The sequence below is a fragment of the Corapipo altera genome, unplaced genomic scaffold (assembly GCF_003945725.1).
Source record: "Corapipo altera isolate COAL_440 unplaced genomic scaffold, ASM394572v1 343, whole genome shotgun sequence".
In the NCBI taxonomy this organism is placed as follows: domain Eukaryota; kingdom Metazoa; phylum Chordata; class Aves; order Passeriformes; family Pipridae; genus Corapipo; species Corapipo altera.
The window spans coordinates 234,511-257,956 of NW_020884913.1; the positions used below are offsets into that span (position 1 = coordinate 234,511).

General features: G+C 58.7%; 2 protein-coding genes across 4 annotated transcripts in view; one reads left to right on the plus strand and one right to left on the minus strand.

Moving 5' to 3' along the window:
* Positions 1-5,936: 5,936 nt before the first annotated feature.
* On the minus strand, positions 5,937-7,487 carry SSTR2 (somatostatin receptor 2). The gene has a single exon (XM_027654318.1). The coding sequence runs from the start codon at positions 7,416-7,418 to the stop codon at positions 6,303-6,305; it is 1,116 nt and encodes a 371-aa protein (XP_027510119.1). The 5' UTR covers positions 7,419-7,487; the 3' UTR covers positions 5,937-6,302.
* Positions 7,488-13,183: 5,696 nt separating this feature from the next.
* SLC39A11 (solute carrier family 39 member 11) overlaps positions 13,184-23,446 on the plus strand; it is a 79,870-nt gene continuing 69,607 nt past the window's right edge. For 2 of the 3 annotated variants that reach the window (XM_027654548.1, XM_027654550.1), the window contains exons 1-4: positions 13,532-13,603; positions 14,713-14,826; positions 16,056-16,094; positions 22,324-22,482. In XM_027654548.1, coding sequence (XP_027510349.1) covers positions 14,719-14,826; positions 16,056-16,094; positions 22,324-22,482 — 306 coding nt within the window. In that variant the 5' untranslated portion in view covers positions 13,532-13,603; positions 14,713-14,718. Of the gene's footprint in view, positions 13,203-13,531; positions 13,604-14,712; positions 14,827-16,055; positions 16,095-22,323; positions 22,483-23,446 lie in introns of those variants that run through there. The other variant, XM_027654549.1, reaches the window with a different exon arrangement.

Here is a 23,446-nt window from a genome sequence, read left to right on the forward strand (position 1 = left end):
GGGCCCGGCCGGGCCCGGCGGAGGCGCCGCCGCCGCCATCTTGCTCACGGGAAGGGGCCGGTCCTTCCGGGCCGCGCTGGCGGGGCGCCGCCGCCATCTTTGAGCCGGGCAGAACAGCACCCGGGCGCCGTTTCCATGGCCGCGCCCTCCGCCATCTTTGAGCCGGGCAGAGCTTCACCCGCACGTCGTTGCCATGGCGGCGCCGCCGCCATCTTTGTGCCGGGCAGAGCCGCGTTCCCGTGGCGACGCGCGGGGGGGGAAACATCGCGTTGTTTATTTTATTTATTTATTTATCTGCTTATTTATTTAATTATTCTCTTGCCCGTTTCCCCGGTAAACGGGCCGGGCCCCGCGGCCTGAGGGTGCCGCTCTCGCTCCACACACCCCAGGAGGGGCCGTTTGGGTCTGGGGAGGGCTCGGTACAAACAGCCCCGCTCTGAGCGCCGGGATGTCCCCCCAAAATCCATCCAGGATGGACAGGGCTTGGAGCAACCTGGTCTGGTGGAAGGTGTCCCTGCCCATGGCAGGGGTTTGGGACTGGATGAGCTTTAAGGGTCCTTCCAGCCGGGCAGGAGGGATGCTGGAGTAACCAGGAGTAACTCCCATGGAGTAACCATGGGAGATGCTGGAGTAACCCAGGGTGTGTGGTCTCGTTGTGCCCAAATCCCATAAAACCCCTTTGGTGTTGGAAGTAAGAATGGGAAGAAAAAAAAAAAATCAAGGTTTTTTTTTGGAGTGATTTGTTTTATTTGCACGGTAAGTGGTGATGTTGCTGGGCTGTGCAGCTGTTCAGAGACAAACTTTCAGTTTATAAAATTTCAGTCTCTAGGAGTTGATAAAATTCTGGTTTATGGCAGAGTCAATCTCTTTACACCGGTGTGTTTTCCTCCTCTCCCAGCACACACACTCTTCCCAGGGCTGGTTTCTCCAGCAGATCGACCCCCCCAGCACTTTACACACCCTTGATCTCATCAAATCCAGCCCAGAGGTGTTGCCACCCTGGGAAGAGAAGCTTCCCCTGTCCAGCTGCTCACTCTGAGTCTCTGAGACCCCTCGTGCCTGTTTGTGGTGATGTTTCATGGAGATCGATGGGGGGAAGAACTGGTTGCTCCTTTTCTCTCTCTTGGTTGGACTCCAGGATTGGTGCCTGGTTTGGGTGTCCAGGGAAGGGAAGGGAGCTGGGGAAGGGGCTGGAGCAGCAGGAGCAGCTGAGGGAGCTGGGGGGGCTCAGCCTGGAGAAAAGGAGGCTCAGGGGGGACCTTCTTGCTCTGCAACTCCCTGACAGGAGGGGGGAGCTGGGAGGAGTCGGGCTCTGCTCCCAGGGAACAAGGGACAGGATGACAGGAGATGGCCTCAAGCTGTGCTGGGGGGGGGGTCAGGTTGGATACTGAGAAAATTTCTTCCCTGAAAGGGCTGTCCAGCCCTGGCACAGCTGCCAGGGCAGTGGTGGAGTCCCCATCCCTGGAGGGATTTCAGAGCCTTGTGGATGTGGCTCTTGGGAACATGGGTGAGTGGTGGCCTTGGCAGTGCTGGGGGATGGTTGGACTCTGGTCTCAGGAGATTTTTCTGACCTCAGTAATTCTGTGATTGTCTCCCAGGGAGGTGTTCAAGCTTGGGTCATATCCTGCTGCTCCCCAGCTCCGACACACACACGCACGCACACACACACATCCAGAAACTGTAGGAAAACTCTTTTACTTCCCTCCCTCCCCATCCACAACCCCCTCCCTGTGGCACAGACCGTGGCAGTTGGGAGCCTTTGCAGTGGGAAGGTTCAGTCCCACCCCAGGACACCGAGCAATGACTGCGGGGGAGAAGAGCAGGGCTGGGAGCAGGGACACGCCCTTGGTGTGTCCCGGGCACAGTAGATCCATGGGCACTTCCAGAGCACAGCTAGGGACACGGGGCATGGACAGGGGGTGGGACCCTGGATGGCTGTGGCCCCGGCTGGGCAGGGAAGGGCTGGTGGGTTTAGCAGAGGCAGAAGTCTCCTGTCAGTGTGGGAGCAGCCTCTGGGGTCCCTCCTGGCTGTGCACGGTGCCACCAGCCCCATGGCACAGGGAGAGGGTGAGGGGAGCCAGGGGCCCTCCGAGGGGCTGTGTCAGGGTACAGAATAACCCCTTGGGCATGTCCACTATATACAGGTATGTACAATCCCCCATCCCGCCCCTCCTCCTGCACACACAGCACGGGGCAGGACGGATGCAGTGTCCAGGCTTTGCATCCTTTGGCATCTCCTGGGCAGGACACGGCTCCAAGCAGGATCCCCACAGTCTGGCTCTCCTCCTGCCCTGGCTTTTTGCAGTCCAGGTCCTGGAGCAGGCAGGGAATGGGGCTGAGATCCACCAGGAGATGCAGGTGCGAGGCTGGGATTCAGAGCAGAGGTGTCCTGGGGTCGGAAAGCAGCAGTTCCTGTCCTGACTCAGCAGGGGGAAGGCAGGTTTGGGGTCTGCTGTGCCCTCTACCCGTGCCTTGGTGGTGATTCCCCCTTGGAGCAGCCCCGGAGGAGGAGATGGAGACTCTCCCTGAGGGGTTTGAAATCGGCTCGTTCACAGCAGGGACTGGACGAACCCCCCAAGATGTGGCAGTGGAGCCACTCCGGCACAGATCCGAGCCTGGGAGCTCTCCTTGCTGGGACAGAGCTGTGTGGGGACCATGAGGCAGGCCTGGGAAGGAAGGGACCTCTCTGTGGAGTCTCCATCAAAGACAAGGCTCTTCCCACTGTGCCAGAGTCGGGAAGCCCTCTGGAGACATGGCAGTGCTGGTCCTTAGGAGATGGTTACCTTAAACAAGTCCAAGGCAGCGCTGGTGCTGACGTGAGGAGCTGTAGGGATGCAAGAGGAAGGCTCCAGGTCCAGCTCCAGCCTCTCCCGCCCACCTGAGTGGAGTTTGGCTACAGAGCACTGGGAGGCACTGGCCACCACAGCACACAGAGCCAGGTGGGCACAGGTGGGAGCAGCTGGGATAATGTGGGAGCAGCTGGGATAATGCTCAGCCCGTGCTGGGACTGGAAGTCTCTTGCAGGACCGACCCACTGCAAACCCCCCAGGTGAGGCAGCACTGTCACACAAACGGGGCTGGAGAGCTTATGGAACACCCAGGTCTGTGCTACCCATCACCTCTGGTCTGTGTTGATGCTGTTCCCGCCCCTCCAGGCGGGAGCTGTCACTAATCCCTCCTGCCTGGGGGCAGTCTGTGTGTGAAGCACTCTGGGGCTAGACCAGTCTGTTGGCTCTGCCATAACCAGCAGAAGTTTCTCATCGTGCCTCCAGCAGCCCTGCGAGGCTTTGCAGAGTAGATCCAATATGAGGTCAAGTTCCCACTAAAATCAAGTGGCTGGGAAGGAAAACTTCGTTACTGGCAGCAGCAGCGGTGCTGATGTTTATTAGTCAGCAGTGAACAAGCAGAAGGTTTTATTTTGCTGGTTTTACTGTGAGCGCTGGGCTGTGGCTGTTGGCTCCCTCCCCAGGCAATCCAAGGGGGCATGTTCCTCTCTCCTGCCCTTTTTCCCTGTTGATCTGTGGAAAGGTGGCTGTGGGGAGTCCTTGCAGCTCCCAGGAACCACCTTGTGCCCCTGCCCTGGCACATCCCACCTTGGTGGCCTTTGGGATGTTGTTGGCAGAGCTCCATGCCCCTCATTCCTCACCTGCAGCTTCATTATCCCCATCTCAGGAGAGTCCCCGAGTGCAAAAAGGGGAAATTATTTTGGATCACAGCTCTGAGCTGCCAGGAGTGTCACTGCCTGGGGAGTTTGCCAGGACAAAGCTGACCTGGGCATGGGTCCTTCCGAGGGCTAGGAAGCCAAGCTTCCTGTATTTCAACCTTAAACCAGCACAGAGAGGGGGTGCTCCCAGCTGGAGGCTCCTGCTGGAGACCCATGTGGGGTACAGCTGGGAACAGGAGTCTCCCCCCCCCATCCATTGGGATTTCGATGGCAGGGACTGCACGGACAAGTCAGTCGCTGGCAAATCTGGGTCTGGCCCCACTGCAGGTGAGTGCTGGGGGCTCCACACCCCCCTTCCTATCTCATCCCCACCCCCCACACAGACACCTCCCTCCCCACCCACCAGGCACGGAGTGCCCACGGCCCCACTGACGCATCACTGCGGCTGTGACACAGATCCTCATCCCAGCATGGGCTCTGCTGCTCCCAGCCATCCCCAGCCCGTATTTCCCTGTGGCATGACCTGCTGCTGCTGTTTTAATTCCTGCAGCATCAGCAGGGAACCTGGGCTCGGCTTTCCTCCCCCCCAGTGGCGCTGGGACGCGCTCGGTGCCTAGCCAGGGGACAGGGAGGTGCCCACCCGGTGCCTCTGAGCTCTTGAACACTGTCACACGTTCCTCGGAGGAGCAGGAAATAGTTAAAAGCAAAGAAATGCTGACGAGGCTTTGCTTTGTCTTGCAGAAAACCCCTGAGCCCTGTGCTGTGTCCAGCAGAGCCGGGGAGCAGGTACCCAGCCTGGCACTGAGCCCTCTTTGGGGAGCTGGTGGGCCTGGCACAGCAGGATGTGATGCCCCGAGCAGGTTCTTGCTGCAGGAGCTGGGCAGAGCCATGGGAAAACTTCTCCCAGAGCTGGTGCTCTCAGAGAATCGACTGTGGGCGTGTGGCTGAGCAAGGTGGCACCCCAGAGCAGGTGGCACCTCGTGGGCAATGCTCACCTCCACCCCCCACATCGACTGTGGTGCCAGGTGAAGGCTCTGCATCCCCCGGTGAGGGGGAGCCCAGAAAGGGGAGGGTGAGCGAGACCCGGCTGTTTTCTCTACCTAAACCCCCGCGTTCCCACGGCTCAGCTCTGGAGCAAGAGCCTGTGAACAGCTCTGGCCTCTGGCACAGAGGCTGCTCCGGCTGCTCCGGCAGGAAGACGGCACTTCTCCCTCTCCCCTGGGCTTTCCCTCGCGTTCCTGCTGCACTGTCCGAGGAGGGGCTTTGCCGGGGGTCAGGGCTCCAGAGCCCCGGGCTGTGCTGAGCTGGGAGGGCAGACAGGGACAGAGCCCAGCGCTCCAGGACAGTCTTGGGAAGCCAAATACAGCAGATGATGGGTCAGTCCCACCACCCCTCACCCTGTGCAGGATCCAGGACATGTGCTGCCCTGCTCTTCCTCGTTCCCAGGTGCTGGAAGCCCTCTTGTCTGCTCTGCCTGCTCCCTTTGGCTCGGGTGGGCTGGGGGCCAAGCCCCCGGCACCCCCCACCTCCCGTCCCTCGTCCTCTCCATCACCCCAATCTCCAGCGTGACTTGCCTGGAAGGAGCAGGGCGGGTGTCACCCCAGGGATCCTCGGAGCCGGGGCCGGACAAAGCCAGATCTCAGCCAGGTGCAGGAGCCCGTGCCAAAGGTACTCCAAACCCCCGACGTGTCGCTGCTGCTTAAATACTTCCAAGGATTTCCCAGCAGGGGCCGGAGCTGGGCGGTCCTGCCGGGCTGCTCGGAGCGGCGTTCCCGGTTCCCGGCAGCCGGCGCAGCGTGGGACCGATGCGGGTGGCGGGAGGGGCAGCGGCCACTGGGGAGGGAAAAGGGGGAAATCCTCCATCCGAGGAGAAAATCTGCGGGCAGGTGATGTCACGGCAGGAGGAAGGAAAGGGCTCTCCTGCAGCGGGAGATGGCAGGGCTGCAGGAGGCAGGGCAGGAGCGTGGTGGGACCAGAGGGGCTGCAGAGGCGGCAGAGCTGCTTCCCGTGGGGAAGTCGCCTCCATCCTGGAGTGGCCCCTCCGGGCGGGGCGGCTGCTGCCAGCAGTGCGGTCACACAGCGCAGGGAGGCTTCTGGGGGGGGGGCAGTGGAGGAACTGATAACCCAGGAAAAACGCGACCCCCAAACATCCTCATCTCCTGGGGAGGGCGATGGCAGGAGCTCACTGGCAGCTCCCACCAGGTCAGTGCATCTCCATGTTATCACACACCCGTGGCCTCGGCCCCTCCTGAGGTCACCCCATGTGTCTATGTGCACCCACCCGTGCAGGAGCAGAGCTCCAAAAGCCAACCAGCCCCGAGGGTGACACGGGGGAGCCAGCAGAGCCACCCCAGTGACACTTGTGGCCACGGTGGCACTTTGGTGTTGAAATGCGCTGCGTCGCCGTGAGTTGTCTTTGTTTTCCTGGTGAGGCAGCTCCTCTTGATCCATATCCTTCCCAGTGCTTGAAAGCCAACCAAGCAGAGCTCAGGAGGAGCCCAGCCGAGGACCCAGTGCCCAGGGGGTGCTCACTGCCCTCCCCTCAGCTGGCATTCCTGCCCTGACTCCACACGTGCCACCACCCTGCTGGGAGCAAGCGGGGAGAGGAGAGCACAGGAAGGACAACCCCGCCGTCCCCTCAGATGCTCGTCTGCAGGTCTCCGTTGAGCAGGGTCCTCTGGGTCTCCGTGGTCTCGTTGAGCCTGGATTTGTCCTGCTTGCTGTCGCTCCGGTCCGCCTCGTCCATGCCGCTGACCTTCACCAGGCACAGCACATTCTGAAAGCTCTTCTTGAAGTTGTCGGACAGGAAGGCGTAAAGGATGGGGTTGGCACAGCTGTTGGCGTAGCTGAGGACCACCACGAAGTCGAACATGCCCTTGAGGACAGGGGTGGGCACGATCATGATGGAGACCGAGGAGACGTTGAAGATGTAGAAGGGGAGCCAGCAGAAGATGAAGACGGCGACCACGATGGAGACCATCCTGGTGACTTTCTTTTCGGACTTTTTCCTCTTGGAGGAGCCCACTCTGATGCCCGAGGACTTGACTTTGATAATGATGAACAGGTAGCAAAGGCAGATAATGGTGAGAGGCACCAGGAAGCCCAGGATGAAGGCGTAGATGATGAAACCCGTGTACCAGGCGCCCGACTCTCCCGGCCAGATGATGGTGCAGCTACTCCTGCCATGGTTGTGCTGCACCCCAGCATAAATCATGATGGGCATGATCACCAGCAGGGAGACGCCCCAAACGGCCACATTGATCATTTTGGCTGTCCTGGGCCGCCTCCACTTGGCAGATTTAATGGGGTGGACCACAGCCAGGTACCGGTCGACGCTCATAACCGTCAGGCAGAAGATACTGGTGAACTGGTTGATCCCGTCCACCGTCATGACAATTCTGCAGAGGGCTTTGCCGAAGGGCCAGTGCACCAGGGCCACCTGCATGGCCAGGAAGGGCAGCCCCAGCATGAACAGCTCGTCGGCGATGGCCAGGTTGAGGATGTAGATGTTGGTGATGGTTTTCATCTTGGCATAGCGGAGGATGACGTAGATGACCAGCGTGTTCCCGCACAGCCCCACGATGCAGACCACGAAGTAGATGAAGGTGAGGATGGCATTGCTGGTCAGGTCGAAGTGGTGGCCCGTGGAGTTCTGTGAGGTGTTGGTGGGAGCCTCCAGGGAGAAGTTGTCAAAGGGGGAAGCTGGGGAGAACCAGAAGGCAGTGGTGTTGGGCAGCTCGTATTCCAGCTCCATGGCTCTGCTGGTCCCTGGGCACTGCTGGCTCAGAGGAGCTGAGATGTCATCCTCCCTTGCTCTGGGGGTAGAGGAGAAGATTCTAGAAATCAGAGAGTAAGCAGAAATGAAGGGATTCCTAGGGAGCATCTGCCCACCCTGCTGCCAAGCTCCGTGGCAGAGGTGCTCCCAGCAGAGAGGTTCCCCTCCCCGAGTGGTCTGTGCGGACACGCCAGAGCTCCTCCTGTCTCTGGCGATATCGGAGCTCTCACGACCCCCCATCTCTAAGTGGTGTGACCCGGTGGGTGCAATTGATGCCCGGGAGCACCGAGCGCCGGTGGAAACCCGTCCCTGCCGCCCGGCCGTTCTGCGGCTGCCAGCCCCTTCCCTCCCAGCCGGGACCGGCACCCCGAGCCCGGACGGCCCCGCTGGGCGACAAGCTCGGGGCAGAGGAGCCCCCCACCCCCCGACCCATCGCTCCGCTGCCGGGGGGCACCGTGCGGGGCTGTCCCGCCGCTCACCTGCTCCCGCCGCCTCAGCCCGCCCCGGCCCCGCGGGCACCGGGGAGGCACCGGCAGCGCCCGCGTCCCGCTCGGCTCCGCTCGGCTCGGCCCTGCCCGGCCCCGCACAGCCCCGCACAGCCCCGCACTGCTCCACTCGGCTCCGCGCACCCGCTCCCGGCGCGGCTCCGCCGCTGGACCAGCACCGGCTGCGCCCCGCCCCGCACGGGGCGGCTCTGCGGGGCCGGGGCGGGGACAGCCCGCACCGCCCTGCGCTGCCCACCCCGCGCTGCCCACCTTTGCCCACGCTGCCCACCCTGCCCGCGTTCCCTCTCCCGCGGTGCCCACCCTGCCCGCAGCCCTGCCAGCCCCCCCCGGCGAGCCCAGCCGGGAATCTCCCCAGCTCTGGGTGCTGCGTGCCTGGCACTGGAGCCTCTCCTGCCCTCAGAGGCTGTTGGTGCGTGGCAGAGGGTGCCCAAAACAGGGGCCCAGGGACATGTGTAGGGATCCTGATTTCCTCAGAGCATGGTGGGACCTGCCTGGATTCACGGGGCTTCCAGACGGAAACATCCCACAGGACCCCTTGGCTCCTTCTCCTAACACAGCCGTGGCCTCGCTGACTGGCTCCTGCTGTAGGAGCAACATTTTGCTTCCAGCCATTGGCTCAGCTTCTCCTGATGTCTGCAGGGCCACCAGGAGATGGATGGGGTGATGGCAGCATGATGGCCATGCCATGACCCCAGTGAAGTCTCCCAAAGTCTCCTGGGAAGCTGAGAGTGCCTTGACCCCAGGATTTTTGCCTCCAAAGACAAGCCAAGGCAGGTCCTTGCTGCTCCTCACACCTGGGTGATGGGAAGGTGATGTTGAAATATTTGGGGTCTCTGGGGACTGGTGCAATACAGGTGGCTCCTGCCACAGCCTCTCCCTCTGCAGTGACCCAGTGATGACAACTGGAGGAGGAAAACCAAAAAGGAGAGGTTTGGGGCAGATAACCTCTGTTCTGGTTTGAGGTCTTGCAAGCAATTAAATAATCGCTATTCCTGCCCTCCTTTCCATCACTTCTCCAAGAGACAATAGAAAGCAGGAAATTAAGAGTGACTGGGAACAAAGAGCCCAGTGCTGAGGCTGCTGATTGTGATGGGAGGTTCTCCTTTGCACTTCACCATCCACGTCCCAAAGCAGATCTAAAGACATCAGGTCCTGGAGCACGAGGGAGAGTCATTATCAGCCTCATAAATCTTTAGGAGGCAGGAAAAAACTCCTTCTGGTAGAGATGATGTGGAAATTAATATCCCAGTAACTGTGAGAGGAGGGAAGGTGGGGCTGGAGATGGTTTGGCTGATGTGAGTGGGGGATTGGACCTCTGTGGGTGTTCCCCTTGGGGTTTCCTGAGGAATGGCAATCCCTGGGATGCTGCTCCAGGCAGGGTTGGCTGCAGGTGCCCCCAGGACCATCGTTGTGCAGGAGGGAGCACTGTGTGCCAGCGTGGCACGGGACAGGGGTTTGATGCCCTGTGACCTTTTCACAGTTGTTTTATCCTCTCTTGGCTGGTTCCTGTGCCCAGGAGGGATGCCCTGGCTGTGCCCTTCCCTCGGCAGTGGGAAGAGCATGGTACAACCTTCCCTGTGTGCACTTCCCTGCTGCCTCCTCGGTTTCTCCCGTGAGTAGGTGACGCTGCCACATCCCTTCCCTGGGTCCCTTGGGCACCAAGCCACAGCAGGACACCAAAACCCCCCCTCCTTGCCCTGGCACTGAGACCACCCCAGGCTGGCAGTGGCTTCTCCCAGCCCCCAGTGTGGTCCTGAGCATCATCCTCCCCCTGTGCCAGGGGGATGGAGTGGCAGGGCAGGAGGAGTGCAGGGACCCCGGGGTGCTTCCAGCTGGCTGGGGCTGCCAGCAGAGCATCAGGGCTCCAGCCACCCCCAGCCCTTCCCTTCCACCTCCGTGGGAAGCTGGGGCCAGGGAGCTGGGAGAAGCCAGCCAGCAATCTCGCTTGGCTAAACCCAGATCTGATCTTCATTAAAACCCCCATAAAACTAATGAAATGATGGCCCGGTGTGTATTGAGGAGCTGATCAGAGCTGACATCCATCCAGGAGGAGGGCAGCAGCAGCTGGCTGAGTTGAGAATCTGTCCTTGAGCCTTTTGAAGACATATTTTTTTATCCTGTTTAGATTTAGGGTTGAATTAAAGCCCAGTGCAGAGTCTGATCTGTGTCTCTGGGTGGTCCCTGGTTTGGTGAGACGCTGTACCCCAGCAGCTGCTTTGGTGCTGGCAGATAAACTCCTCTTTGTCCTTTTGCCTGGGAAGCATCCACTGTGTTGAAAAGCAATTTACTGGCAGGGCTGGAGAGAGGAGAAAGGCACAGCCCCTTCCCACACGGCCGAAATAACCCCTGGGAGAGGGGCACGGCACTTACATGACCACAGAGAAGTTTTTAAAGTCCTTCCAAGTTTTCCGCCATCTATTCCCAGAGGTTCTGCAAGAGTCCCAGTGGAAAACAGCACTCTCGACCCCTGTCCTGGAAATGAGTGTTGTAAGGAGCCGGGTTTGGATGCCAATGGAGGGGTAGGGTGAGCCGGCCTTTCTCCCAGATCCGTGGAGGGCAGGCAGTGACATCTCCAGCATTCTGCAGGAATGAGGGAGACTGTGTTGGACTGGAGCTCTCTGGGCTGGGCTGTGAGATGGTGGAGGGGAACTGGGGGGCAGCTGCTGTTTCACAGCAGTCAGGAGGGGAAGGATTTGCTCCTGAGCGCAGCCAACCTGAGGATCCCCGAGGTTCATCACCTCCTGAAGATGCTCATCTCTCTCTCTCTGGAGAGCTGGCCCCAAGCAGCTCTGCCTCTGCCGTGCCCAAACCCACTCCTGCCCTCAGAGGGACCCCACTGTCCCCCATGGCCGTGGGGACAGGGCCAGCACAGGCAGGGATGACCGTGGTGTTCCTCTCTCCTGGGTCCTTTGGGTGGCACTGCCCTTTCCCTGCCTTTTCCCTTCCCATCTCCAGCCCGGCAGCCGCGGGTGGTTTGGTGGCTCTGCCGACGCCTGGCTGGAGGCTGCCAGGCTCCACTGCAGGGATGCCTGGGCTGGGGGAGGCTTTGCTCTCTGCAAAATAGCCAGATAAACAGGTCTGGACCATCTCCCCGCACCCCGAGGCGCGGCAGGACCAGGCTGGTGGCTGCCAGATCTAATCGGGCAGCGTCTGCAGCGGTGATGGATGGGCAGGGAGAGGCGCTGGCGCCTTCACCTGCGCCCAGGGCAGCATCCAGCCCCCACTGATCCGGGGCTCTCCGCAGCCCCGGTGGGTCGGGGGCTCTCCCGGGGGAACCCGGCTCCTGCCAGACCTCCCTTCAGCCGGTTCCTTCCTCCCTTTCCCGCCTCTCCCCTTCTCGCCCTCGCGTTATTTGCCTCCGTAATTAGTTTATTGATCTCTGGAAGGGCCGGGCTGCAGCGGGAGCAGCAGTTCCCGGTCAATCACAGCGCCGAACCCCAACGCTAATGAGCCTTTGGCAGCGGCGGGCTGAGGTCCCGGCTCCTGTCCGTGCCTCTGCCCGCTGTGCCCGGCTCGTCGGAGGGTCCTGCGCAATAAATCGGGACTGAACAGCCTGGCTTTGGCAGCCAGGCTTTGTTCCAGCTGGAAATGTCAGGGCTGGTGACAGCACAGGCTGCTGCTCGTGTCCCCTCCTGCTCGGAGCAGCTGGTGGAGCTCTGTGGCCCCCCAGCCCTGCAGCGGGTCCAGCCCGTCCCTCGGGACGAGCACAAAGCTGCTCCTTTGTGCCCTGGCACTGAGAGGGGACAGGAGCTCGTGGGGGGGGATGGCCCGACCCTGCCTGGGCTGCTCCCCTGCCCTGTCCTCGGGGATGGCCCTGGATGTCCTCATTCCTCATCCCGCAGTCCAGGCTGGCTCCAGTCACCGCCCCAGCTTGACACAGATGGATTTGGGCTGGGAAAGAGCCCGACCGTGAGCTCAGCCTGCGGGAAGGGGGCACAGCAGGGACACAGGGGCCATGCCCAGCGAGAGGCACGTCTGGGGCATCTCCAGGTGCTGGGATGTGCCCCTTCTACCTGCCCCAGACACCACTAAGCAGTTTCATGGCATAAAACCCAGAGGCATTTGGGTCCTGGCTGCCCCAGGAGCTGCCCCTTGTAATGTCTCGTTCACCTTAATGAGAGATTGCACAAGAATTTGGGCTTTTTTTTTTTTTGTTGTTTAGAATGCATTTTAGGGGTACAGGTCTCATCCTTCCTGGTGCTGGTCGGGGCAGGGGCAGGTGGGAGCTGCCTGGGGCTGAGTGACATGGAAGTGTCCCTGCACACCGAGGTGACACTGGAGAAGGGGTGTGAGAGTTGACTTTGCTGATGCTTCTGCACAGAGCCCCACTGCCCTCACTGTCCCCACTGCCACCCACCCGTCCCCAGGCAGGGCCAGCCCTGCCAGCCACCCCCAGCCCGTGTCAGCCGTGTCCCCAGGGCCAGCCTGGATGGGTTACCAGCTGTCCCTGCCAGCACAGCTGCCCAGGGATCCCCAGGGGGGGAGCAGGGGAGCTCTGTTTGTCTGTCCCCGTGTCCCTCCCAGCTGGCACCTCGCCCTGCATCTGCCTGTCCAGGGGAGCTAATGAGGGATGCAGCAATTACAGGGAGAGATTGATTAAATCCAAAATCAGGGAGGTTTCAGATGGCCTTGACCTTTCCCAGCTGTGGCAGGGGAGGCTGATCAAAGGCTGTTGGAAGATAAACACTCTCATAAAGACGGGTTCTGTTGCAAACGAGCTCGATGTGTCCTTCTGCCACCACCTGCTCCTTCTGGCACTGCACAGGCGGGGGACACCAGGGCTGGCCGGGCTCCCTCTGCTCCGGGGCGGTCACTGCAAGTCCCTCTCCCTCCTGCCGAGGGAAGGACTCGGTGATGGAGCTGCTCCTGCCCCCAGCCCACCCGGGACTGTGGGCTTGGCCACTGCATAACCTGGGATGATGCTCTGGGGGATGTCCAGGTTGGACATCAGCAGGAATTTCTCCATGTGAAGGGCTGTCAGGCATTGGAAGGGGCTGCCCAGGGAGGTGTCCTGGAGGTGTCCAAGGAACGCCTGGACGTGGCACTCAGTGCTCTGGGCTGGGGGACAAGGTGGGCATCGGGCACAGGTCAGACTCGATGGTCTGGGAGTTCTTTTCCAACCTGAATGATTCTGGGATTCTTTGACGTCACGGGTGGGATGCTGCACCCTCCGATGGCTGTGCCGGATGCCAGTATTGGGGGGGGGGGCTCTTTGCCCCCGTGAGATGCCCCAGGCTGCCACGTACTGACCATTAAGGTGCCGCGTCCTGCTATTAATTAGCGGAGCTGATTGCGGCCGTGGGTCACCGCGCTGCAGGGTGGGCGTTCTCAGGGGCACCCCAACGCAAACACCAGGAGCTGCCTTTAAGGATCCCAGCGGGAAGCTCTGCCCGGGAGTGGTGGCAGTGACAGCGACAGTGACAGCGACAGTGACAGCGACAGTGACAACTTGTCGCGCCCGCCCGCCCCTCTTTTTGCCGCCCGCCCGCCTCGCTTTGCCGCCGCCGCGCCCGCGCGAACCGCAGAGCCGCGGGCGGCCCGCCCCCGCCGCGCTCCCATTGGCTGCGGCCGCGGCGGGGGGCGGGGCCACGGCGGCGACACGTGTGCGGGCACCAGGAAACGGCGCGGGCGGGGACGGACAGCGGACCGGGGGCGCCGGTACGGGGGGCCGGGGGACAGAACGGGGGGCTCCGGTACCGGGGGGTTTGGGAGTCTGGGGACAGAACCGGGGGCTCCGGTACCGGGGGCTTTGGGGGTTCCGGAGGGCTCCGGTACCGGGGGGTTTGGGAATCCCGGGGGGCTTCGCTACGGGGGGTTTGGGGATCCCGGGGACCGAATCGGGGGGCTCGGGATACCGGGGGTTTAGGGGCTGTCAGGACTGGCCTGGGGGTCTCCAGGTCTGGGGGGTTTGTGGGTTTTGGGGGCAGAACCGGGGGGCTCCAGGTGTGGGGGTTTTAGGGGTCCTGGACTCTTGACGGGGCAAGATGGCAAAATTGTGTCTATTTCTTATATATTTATATATAAATGTATAACACACGTGTATTTGATATATCAACATATAAACGTATATGGACATTTTGATGTGTTTGCATACAAATGTATATGTGTGTTTTGATATATTTGCACGTGTGTACAAACACACGTGTATTTTGATATACTTGCACATAAATGTGTCAATACATGTATTATAAGTTTATTTGTCCGCATTTCCACCCCTGTGTGTGTTTCCACAGCAGTGCTGCTCCCTGGGACGTTCCCAGTGCTTGGATAACCCTCCCCTGGGCTCGGTGGCCCCCTGAGCACAGCCCTGAGCCGTGTTTTGGTGGCCCACCCCTGGGATTTGTCCCTCTTTTTGCTCATTCCCAGGAGCAGGGAGCCAGGTGCTGCGAGGGCGTTTGCCTTCCACACCAGGAAAAGTGGGCTTTGGGCACAAAAATGTGCCACCCTCAAGTGGGACGTGGGACGGGGGCCTGGGCGAGCTCTGAGCACCCATTCCTGCTCTGCCCTGGTGCCAAGTGGTGGGGATGAGCCCCGGATCAGTGTGGGGTGGTGCTCCAGGTGTGTGTCCCACCCCTCCTGCCCCGCTGGGTTCGGTTGCAAAGCCTCTCCTAAGGGGGAGAAGCTCAGAGGAGGATGGTTAAGCTCGCTCTGTCCCCTTTGGTGAGGAGGGGTTTGGAGTGCTCCCCCTTTGACCAGGGTGGAGTTTGGGGGTTGTTCTCTCTCTGCAAACACCAGGTGCTTCTCCTGACCTCTCTCCTCTCCCCCAGGTCAGCATGATCCCGGGATTGGGGCCGGTGATCCAGGCGGTGCTGGGGACGTTCCTCACCTGGGGGCTGACGGCAGCGGGCTCAGCGCTGGTGTTCGTGTTCTCCAGCGGCCAGGTGGGTCCTGGGATCACCCCCCTCATCCCTGGGAGACCAGCAGGTCCTGGGATCACCCCCTCCATCCATGGGAGACCAGCAGGACCTGGGATACAGGGCTGTGCCCTTCTCACAGGGAGGCCTTGGCTGCGTCATCCCAACTTTGAGGGGCTTAACACTGGCCCTGGGGCAAGAGAGGAGCAAAAATCCAGCTCATTTCTCAACATGCCGGAGGAGAAGGAAATCAAATTCCTGCTCCTGGGCTGTGGTATGTGCTCCCAGTAGTATTTGGAACACAGCAGGTTCCCCTCCTGTAACCTGGTTTTGCTGCCACGTTTCCAGGGCAGGATTTGGGTCAGCCCGTGCTCAGAGCAAGCAAAGAGCTGATCTTTAAGTCATCTGGGATCCAAAATTAGAGGCCCCCTCGCCACCGTGCTCCAAATTGCCCGGATGGATTTATTATTTATGCCTCGCTCTTGTGATGATTTATTCAGGAGTTGGTTGCACACTGAGATTCCCTTTGCAGGAGCCCACATGGGTTTTCTTCCTGGGGGAGGGAATAAAAACGTGCCCTGGGAGTGGAGTGGGCAGGATTCGTGCTGGGCTATGGGCACAGCAGTGGGTTTGTTCAGAACAGTTGGGTGTTGGAGGAATGAAGGTCTTCCAGGAGGGAGGGGAAATGCAGGGCAGGATGTGCAGAGGGGCAGGGGAGCTGCTGGTTTAACTTCTCACATCCTTTGGGTTGGGCTCTGGGTGAGCCAAGCCTGGGCTGGGCAGCATTGGGTTGAGGGAACCAGGATGTCCTGTAGGATCCTGGTGATTCCATAAATCATGGAATGGTTTGGGTTGGAGGGGACCTTAAAGTTCATCCAGGTCCACCCCCTGCCATGGGCAGGGACATCTCCCACTATCCCAGGGTTGCTCCAAGCCCTGTCCAACCTGGCCTTGGACACTTCCAGGGATCCAGGGGCAGCCACAGCTTCTCTGGGCAACCTGTGCCAGGGCCCTACCACCCTCCCAGGGAGGAATTTCTCCTCAATATCCCATTTATCCCTGCCCTCCAGCAGTGGGAAGCCATTCCCCTTGTCTTGTCCCTCCAGGCCCTCATCCAAAGTCCCTCTCCAGCTTTGTGATCCCCCTTTCCCATCAGGGAGCAGATGCCTTTCCCCCTGGTGTGGCCCATGGTGTGGGTCACACTCTGCTGCTCCTGCCAGCACTACAAGGTGTTTTTTGTGTTTGGTTTCTTCCAGAGGCGGATCCTGGATGGGAGCTTGGGCTTTGCTGCAGGGGTGAGTACAGCACCCTCCTCCTCCCCTCTGCCACCCCCTCTGCAGCCCCTCCAATGCTCTGTTTGGTTGCCCACTGGAATTAGAATTCCTTGGATAGTTTCCTGAGGGCAGGGAAGGGCTCCCTGCCCTTGGTGTGGCTCTGGTTGTGTCCTGTCATGTTCTTGGTGCCTCCTCAATGAGGGTGGAGGTGGCACAAGGGGGGTCACGAGGACATCGAGCTGCCCACGCTGGGCTTGGCTCTCTCGAGTTAAACTCTTCTCATCCCTCGGGATTCTGAGTTGCTCCTGGAGCACTGGAGCAATGGAGACGGGCAGGGGAGATGAAGATGGACAGGAGGGCTGCTGTCCTGGGGGCTGCTGTGCACGGCTGGCTCTGTGCTGCTCTGTGCTGATGCTTTAAACCCTCGGGAAAAGGGGAGAAAGACACTGCAGCTCTACATCAGGGCTGCACACTGATGTGGGGCTTGTTCCTTCTGTCTTGAAGGAAAATGTGAAATTGTGTGGCTTGAGGTTGTGTTGGGGATCGGGAATGCAGACCTGCCCCTGCCCAGGTGAGGTGGAGGCTCATCAAGGCTCGTTAAGTCACCTTTGTTTCCCCTGGTAGAGTCGTTAAAGTTGAAAAACACCTCTAAGATAATCAAATTCAGCTGTAAACCCCACATTCAAAGTGCTGGAGTGCACCTGAGAGCTGCTCTGGGTGGAAGGTGCATCTCCCCAGGGTGTGTGGTGGCTGTGCCTGGGCTCTGCCAGGCCCCACTCGCTGTGTCCTGGTGGCTCCTGGGTGCTGTGGTGGGTGACAGGAACTCAGCTGGAAGCTTTTCTGGTAATGATGAGAATAATTCCCCTTGGCTGTTGGAGTGGATCATTGTTCCATCCTTTATCCATGAACCCCATCAGGATTAGGACCTGCTGGCTCAGGTGCCCTCCTTGCTGTGGCCACCACGTCCCCGTGTCCCCGTGCCAGGAGCACTGAGTCATCCCTGCCTGCCCCAGGCGTGGCTCAGGAAGCAGAAGTCCTGCAAACATTTGCTTTTCCCCTCAGCTTTTTCAGTTTGCTGTGCTCAGAGCAGGAGAGGAGAACTTTCTCAGGGGAAGGACAGCGAGGGGGCCCTTGGTGACACGGGGTCCCCCTGAGCTTCCCTTTCCTCAGCTGGGCAGTGTTGCCATTGTTTGACCAACAGTGTGACCAGCTGTGTCTCCATCTTCCCTTTACCTGAAGGGGTTTAACAACACAGGAAATGTTTCCTTCCCTCTTTCCCAGGGAGAGCACTAGTGCTGTGTGTGCTTGGTGGCTTTGCAGAGAGTCCATGGAGAAGCTGGAGCAGAAACCACCCAGCACTTTGGCAAGAGGGACTGTGGCCAGTTGGCAGCTCCCTGTGTGAGGGTGGAGGTGGGATGGGATGCTGCAGGGGGGATGGGATGCTGCAGGGGGAATGTGGTGCTGGAGCTGAGCCTGTGTCCTGCCTGAGGGAGCCCAGACTGGAATGAGAGGCTGTTCCTGCCCCATCCAGGCTTGTGCTGCACAGCTGGTGTGTCCTGTGGGAGCAGCACAGACTCTTTGTGCTTTGTGTAGGGCTAAAAGGACGTGGACCAGCCAGTTCTGAAACCCGTTTGTACTGTTTTCTCTCCCCTCTTCCCTGTGAGAAGTGTTTCTGCAGACAGATGCTGCTCTGACCATGGGCTGCTCCTGCTCTGAGGGATTTCTGTTAAAAACTCTCTGTCTGGTGATCCCTTGCAGATACTGGGCTGTTTCTCTGAGCACTGAGGGATAAGGAGAGGCAGAACTTACCCTCTGAAATCTCTGCTGCTGAGTTGAATTAACTTCCCTGGTGCTCTGTCAGGACCAGCAAAGCTCCAGCTCCTGTGCTTTCAGGGGCAGGTGTTGCTTCCAACCTTGCTGTGCTTAGCTCAGGATCCCTGACAATCACCTGGGTTCCGGGAGCATCCATGGGGCTCTCCAAGACCAGGATTGCTGGAGAAACAGGGTATAGTGGATGGTTCTCCATCCTCTTGGGAATCATCTCCCTGCTTGTCTTCTGGGAACTGCAAAGCAAAATAACCCCAGAATAAATTAAAGATTTCTCTGCCACTGCTGAGGCAGGAGGAGGATGTGGGACAGGGATGTCCAGGTGACCTCGGGGAGGATGGTCTGGGATGCAGAGTGTTATTTTTGGGACACAGAAAGCTGTGTCTTGGCACTGCCTTCCCTGCAGATGCTCCATCTGATCTGGGGGAGCTGGGATAAGCCTGGGCACGGGGTTAAATTGCTGTGCTGTGAACTGGGGTGTACTGGGAGAGCCCCTGTGTGTACTGGGAGCATCTGGATGGCAAAGCACAGCTTGGGCTGCCCATGTCTGGTGGCACAGGTGTCACCTCAGGTGGAGGGACCTGTGCAGCTGCTCCCTGTGGTGTGGAGGAGCTCAGCTCCTTCCAGCACCATGCTGGTGCCCGAGGATTTACCTCCTCTCTGCCTCAGTTCCCTCCCTGGAACTCACAGATAACTGAGGGGTTTGGATGTGGAAGCCTCCGAGGTGATGTGTTTCCATAGAGACAAGGCTTTGCTGCTGGGGCATCTGATGTGAAATTCTGGCTTTTCTCTTAAATCTTGATATTCTTAAATAAGATTTTTTTTTTTCAGCTGTTCTCTGCTGTGCTGGAGGTGCTGGGCTCAGACATCATGAACAAACACTTGCAGCTCTCCTTCCCTGCAGCCTCACACTGCTGTTCCTCTTGCTGGGCTCTACTTTGATTTCTTGTGTCCGAGATGGAGCAGAAAATCATCCAGCCACACTCCTTAACCCACACCAGGCACAGCTGGGTTCAAATATTCCCTTTCAGTGCTGCTTAAAACAGCATCAGGAATTCACAGAGCGCTGCTGGGGCTGGCCCTTGTTGTTGGAGCCTTAATGAAATCAAGTGGAAAAGTTTGGCAGGGGAAGTGTCCTGCCAGTCTCTCGGCTTCCACTTGTCTTTCCTGTCCTGCCAAGGGCATCTCCTCCTCCTGGGTTTTCTGCTCCCTGTGTTTCCCTTGGGGCTGCCCAGTGGCCACACAGGGGTGTGACCAGGCCTTGCTGCTTTCACAAGGGGTTTAATTTTAGCACAGACATGGATGTGCAGGGACCCCCTGCCCCACTGGAGACCCTTCCAGCGCTGGCAGAGGGGTTGAGTGCAGTGTGGTTAAATCCTGCTGTGCTTTGGGGGATTCCCAGCAGTGTGAGGACACAGAGCTGCATTCAGTCATTTTCCATGGTTGGTTTTTGAGCCTGGGTTTGTCTCCTGTTCCCCTGATGTATCCCAGAGAGGGGTTTGGGCTCCCCACAACCTGGTGATGCTTCATCCTACGTGTTTCTCCTCCCCCACCGACCTCGGCGTGTTTTCCCAAGAGCTGATGGATTTACAGCCTTGTTGTATCCTGGCTTTGGAGCACAAAGTCTGTGGAAATGCCCAAATCCAGTCTGGCAGGAACTGTGTGTCCCAGTGCCAGGGAACTGGTGCTGCCTGTCCCCTGCTCCCTGTCTTAGTGGGACTGGTGTGAGGGGAAGGCTTGGTGTGGAAAATCCTCCCCTCTGCCCAAGTGACTCCAGGTTTTATTGATCCAAGAAGAGCCCAGGGGGCTTTTTCTGTTTTATTCCTATTACACCAGATGGCTGGGAGACACTGGGAGCTGTGTTCCTCTCCCTGGCTGGACAATTATAAAGATTTGAGATGGAGTGGGAATTTGTAACTGAAATCAGGTTGTTGGCAGAAATCCTCGTCCTTTTGTTAGTTCCTGAGCATCATCTGATAAGAGATGCTGCTGAACTGGAGGGGTGAGTGACAGCTCTGACGCTGAGCTGGGTGGGCAGGAGCAGGTGGGCAGGAGCTGGGCTGCTCTGGGCAGCCCCGGGTCCCTAAATCCCGTGTCCCTAAATCCCGGCCTGAGCTCAGGGATGGGCTGAGGGGGGAGGCACAGGGACACTGTGTCTTCTGGCTGTTGAAGGACAGCGACTTCCAGCTCCCCCACCAAGTGGGGTTAAGGGGTTTCTCTGCATAAAACAGGAGTAAATCACTTCTCTTCCCAAGCAGGGATGGCTCAAGGCTCTGTCATCCCCTTCCCCGTGCTTGGCAGAGCTGGTGGGAGCTCCGGTGCTGACTTGGGTGCTGATGGGATCTGGAGGCTGAGCTCTGTCAGGGCTCTGTTTTCCATGGGGAAATGATATCTTAACATGAGATGACAATATAATTCTGCCAAGCCTTTCCCCGCTGCTTGTGTTTCCACGCCGGGGTGTGTGGTTGTTTTTTAAAGGAGGTGGCATTTGAAATATGAAGTTTGACAGCCGTGCTTAAGCCTGACATGACAACCCTCGTTCTTCTTACTCACAGCGAGCTGAGATTTACACAATCCCCCCGGGACTGGTGTCTGCAGCAATAGCAGCTCGTGCCTCCCTTCAGAGTGATTGAAGGTGGAATGGTTTGTTACCCACTCCTCTTCCAGGGGCCACTTCTCGTGCTGGGGGAGCTGAGCAGCGGCTCTTTAACGGCTTTGAACTGGGAGAGAGGAGGTTTAGGTTGGAAATCGGGAGGAAATTCTCCCCTGTGAGGGTGGGGAGGCCCTGGCACAGGTTGCCCAGAGGAGCTGTGGCTGCCCCTGGATCCCTGGAAGTGTCCAAGGCCAGGTTGGATGAGGCTTGGAGCAACCTCGGCTGGTGGAAGGTGTCCCTGCCCATGGCAGGGGGTGGGACTGGATGGGCTTTAAGGTCCCTTCCAACTCAAACCATTCCAGGATTCTGAGAATCCTAAATATGGGACTTCATGGGTGCTGGGCTGTTCCTGGAGGGACAGGTGGGGTCACTTTTCCTCCCAGCACCCCTCCTGTTGCTGTCTCCAGGATCACTGCTTGTTCCCACTGGATCCTGGTCCCACACCCCTTTCTCTGTTGGAATCCTCTTACTCATGTGCTTCCCTGCAGGGTTGGAAGAGAGCTGGGAGCATTGCCTGACCCAGATCCCGATGGGATTTTTGAGCCCATCAGTGCCTGTCTCACTGATTTGCTTCCTCCTGCAGAGCAGAACAGCTGCAGGGAGAGGAACTGGGGCCAGGGCTGCTGCAGAGGGTGTTGGGCTGATGACTTTTTAATTAGAGGAGAGGAAGAGATAAGGTGATAAAATGCATGTTAATGTTGTGTTCTTTAGTAGGAGCTTGTGAAACTGGTGCTTTGTTCTCTGCACTGTGTGACACCCTGAGCAACCAGCTCTGAGCAGGGCTGGGCTGGAGATCCTCACAGATCCCACATTTGGATTTTTATGATCTTTGGGGTGGCTGTTCTTTCTCCCTCCCTGCTAAGCCCCAAGCAAGGACTCTGCCACTGGGGAGGTTTATTTTTGTGGTGCAAATTTTGTAGCTCAAACCCTGCAGTAGGACTTTGGCTGTGCTGGGAGCTGGAGTGCTGCTGTTTGGGATGGTTCTACTCCCATTCTGGACCCTCTGGCTTGGATGCTGGGACAGGAGCAGCCCCAATGTTGGTCTGTGCACAAGGAAAGCCCTCGTGCTGCCCTTACCTTGGTCTGGGGTGACAAGGTGGGGACCTTGGCAGGTAAATCAGTGTAGAAAACGTGTGTGCCCTCGGCTGGCTTGGAGGTGGCTCTTTGGCTCCAGGTGTTATCCAGTGTTCATTCTGTCTCTGGATGACTCCAATGCTGTGATTCCTTCCTCTCTTCCCACTCTGTGGAGGAGCCCAGAGCTGGGTGAGCAAGGACTTGGTTTGACCCTTGATAGGGTCACGGACCCACTTCTGTCACTGCAAACCACCCGAGGAGAGGACGTTGTCCTGCTCCCACCCTGCTGCCATTCCCGTTTAAAGGGCTGTCAGGGCTGTGCTAATGCCACAGAAAATCACCCTAATGAGCTCCTGTCCTTCCTTTGCTGCCTTGGACTCCTGAGCCATGGAAAAGGCTCATGGTGAAAATGGGGGAAAACCTCTCTTTTCCATCCTTCCCCACTCTGTTCTGTTGGGAAGTGGGTTTTGATGGTCCTGCTGGGATGCACTGGTTGTGCACCTCGTGGGGGTGAGCACAGGGGTGTCCTGGGCCAGAGGGGGGGCTGGTGGCAGAGGTGACAGTCTGGCTGCAGCCGGGGATGGATTCTCTCAGCATCGGTGCCTACGTGGTTCTCACCTGTCCCCTTCTGTCCCCCAGGTTCTCACCTGTCCCCTTCTGTCCCCCAGGTTCTCACCTGTCCCCTTCTGTCCCCAGGTCATGCTGGCTGCTTCCTACTGGTCCCTGCTGGCCCCAGCCATCGAGATGGCTGAGGAGTCCGGCAGCTTCGGAGCCTTCTCCTTCCTGCCAGTGGCCCTGGGCTTTGCTCTGGGAGCAGCTTTCGTGTACTTGGCCGACCTGCTCATGCCAGTCCTGGTAAGTGGGACTTTCTGGAGGCTCCTGCTCTTCTCAGCTGGAAGGAGGAGCAGATGGAAGCTGGATACAGATGGATTTCCATGGCAGGTTTAATGGAAGTGTGATTTCCCTGAGCCCTGGCTGGCTCTGGCAATGCTGGATGCAGCTCCAGGCTGTCTGCACAAGCTTTCTTTTTTTTTTTTTTTTTAATCTTCCCTTTTTTTTTTTCCCCCCCTTCACGCTTCTGCTTTTGTTCTTTTCACTGGCAACACTCTGCAAACAGCTCAGGTGTGACCTTGTGTCTCAGCCCAGGGGCTTAATTTGCAGAGCTGCCAACCCTTGAAGCATTGCAAAATCGAATGAAGCAGCCTCGTGTCGAGGGCTGTTATTAAAAAAATGAATAAATGGGAGGCTGTTGGATTTTTACAGCTGAAAATACAAGAATGGCTCAGCCAGTGAAGAGATCTCCAAAAATTTCCAAAGAGATTTTTTAGATTTTGTATTTATTTTAGTGGAAGAGGGGGGTTGCCTGTGGATATGAGGAAGGAGTGTGAGGTTTTCTGTTCGAAGAGTGGGCCCAGGGGAACCTGGAGCATCAGCCCTTCCCCTTACCTTGCTTTTGGAGCCTCTCCCTGCAGGATAACAGGTACAGTCAGGTGCATCCTCAGCTATGAGGAGAATTGCTGGGAGTTGTGGTGTGTGGTTTCCAGTGCCATGGATACACTGGAGTGAAGGAGCAGTGACACCAGCGGTGTCCGATGGCTGAGATGCTCCCTCATGCTCTCCTCCTGCCCATGGCCTGGCTCTCTGGGGCTCCCCAACCCTTTGGGATTCCTTGGGGGGCCAGGAGCTGCCAGTGGAGCCCTCGGAAGGTGTCTCACCAGTGTTACCCCCGTGGTGCTGGAAGGGCCCTGGGCTGTGTCTGCTCAGCTGCCTCAGGCTGCTGTTTCCCAACAGGGTGGAGAAGCAGTTGAACCGCAAACCC

Excerpts from the sequence above, each read along its gene's own strand:
- SSTR2 (XM_027654318.1), bottom strand. The coding sequence starts at position 7,418 with ATGGAGCTGGAATACGAGCTGCCCAACACCACTGCCTTCTGGTTCTCC.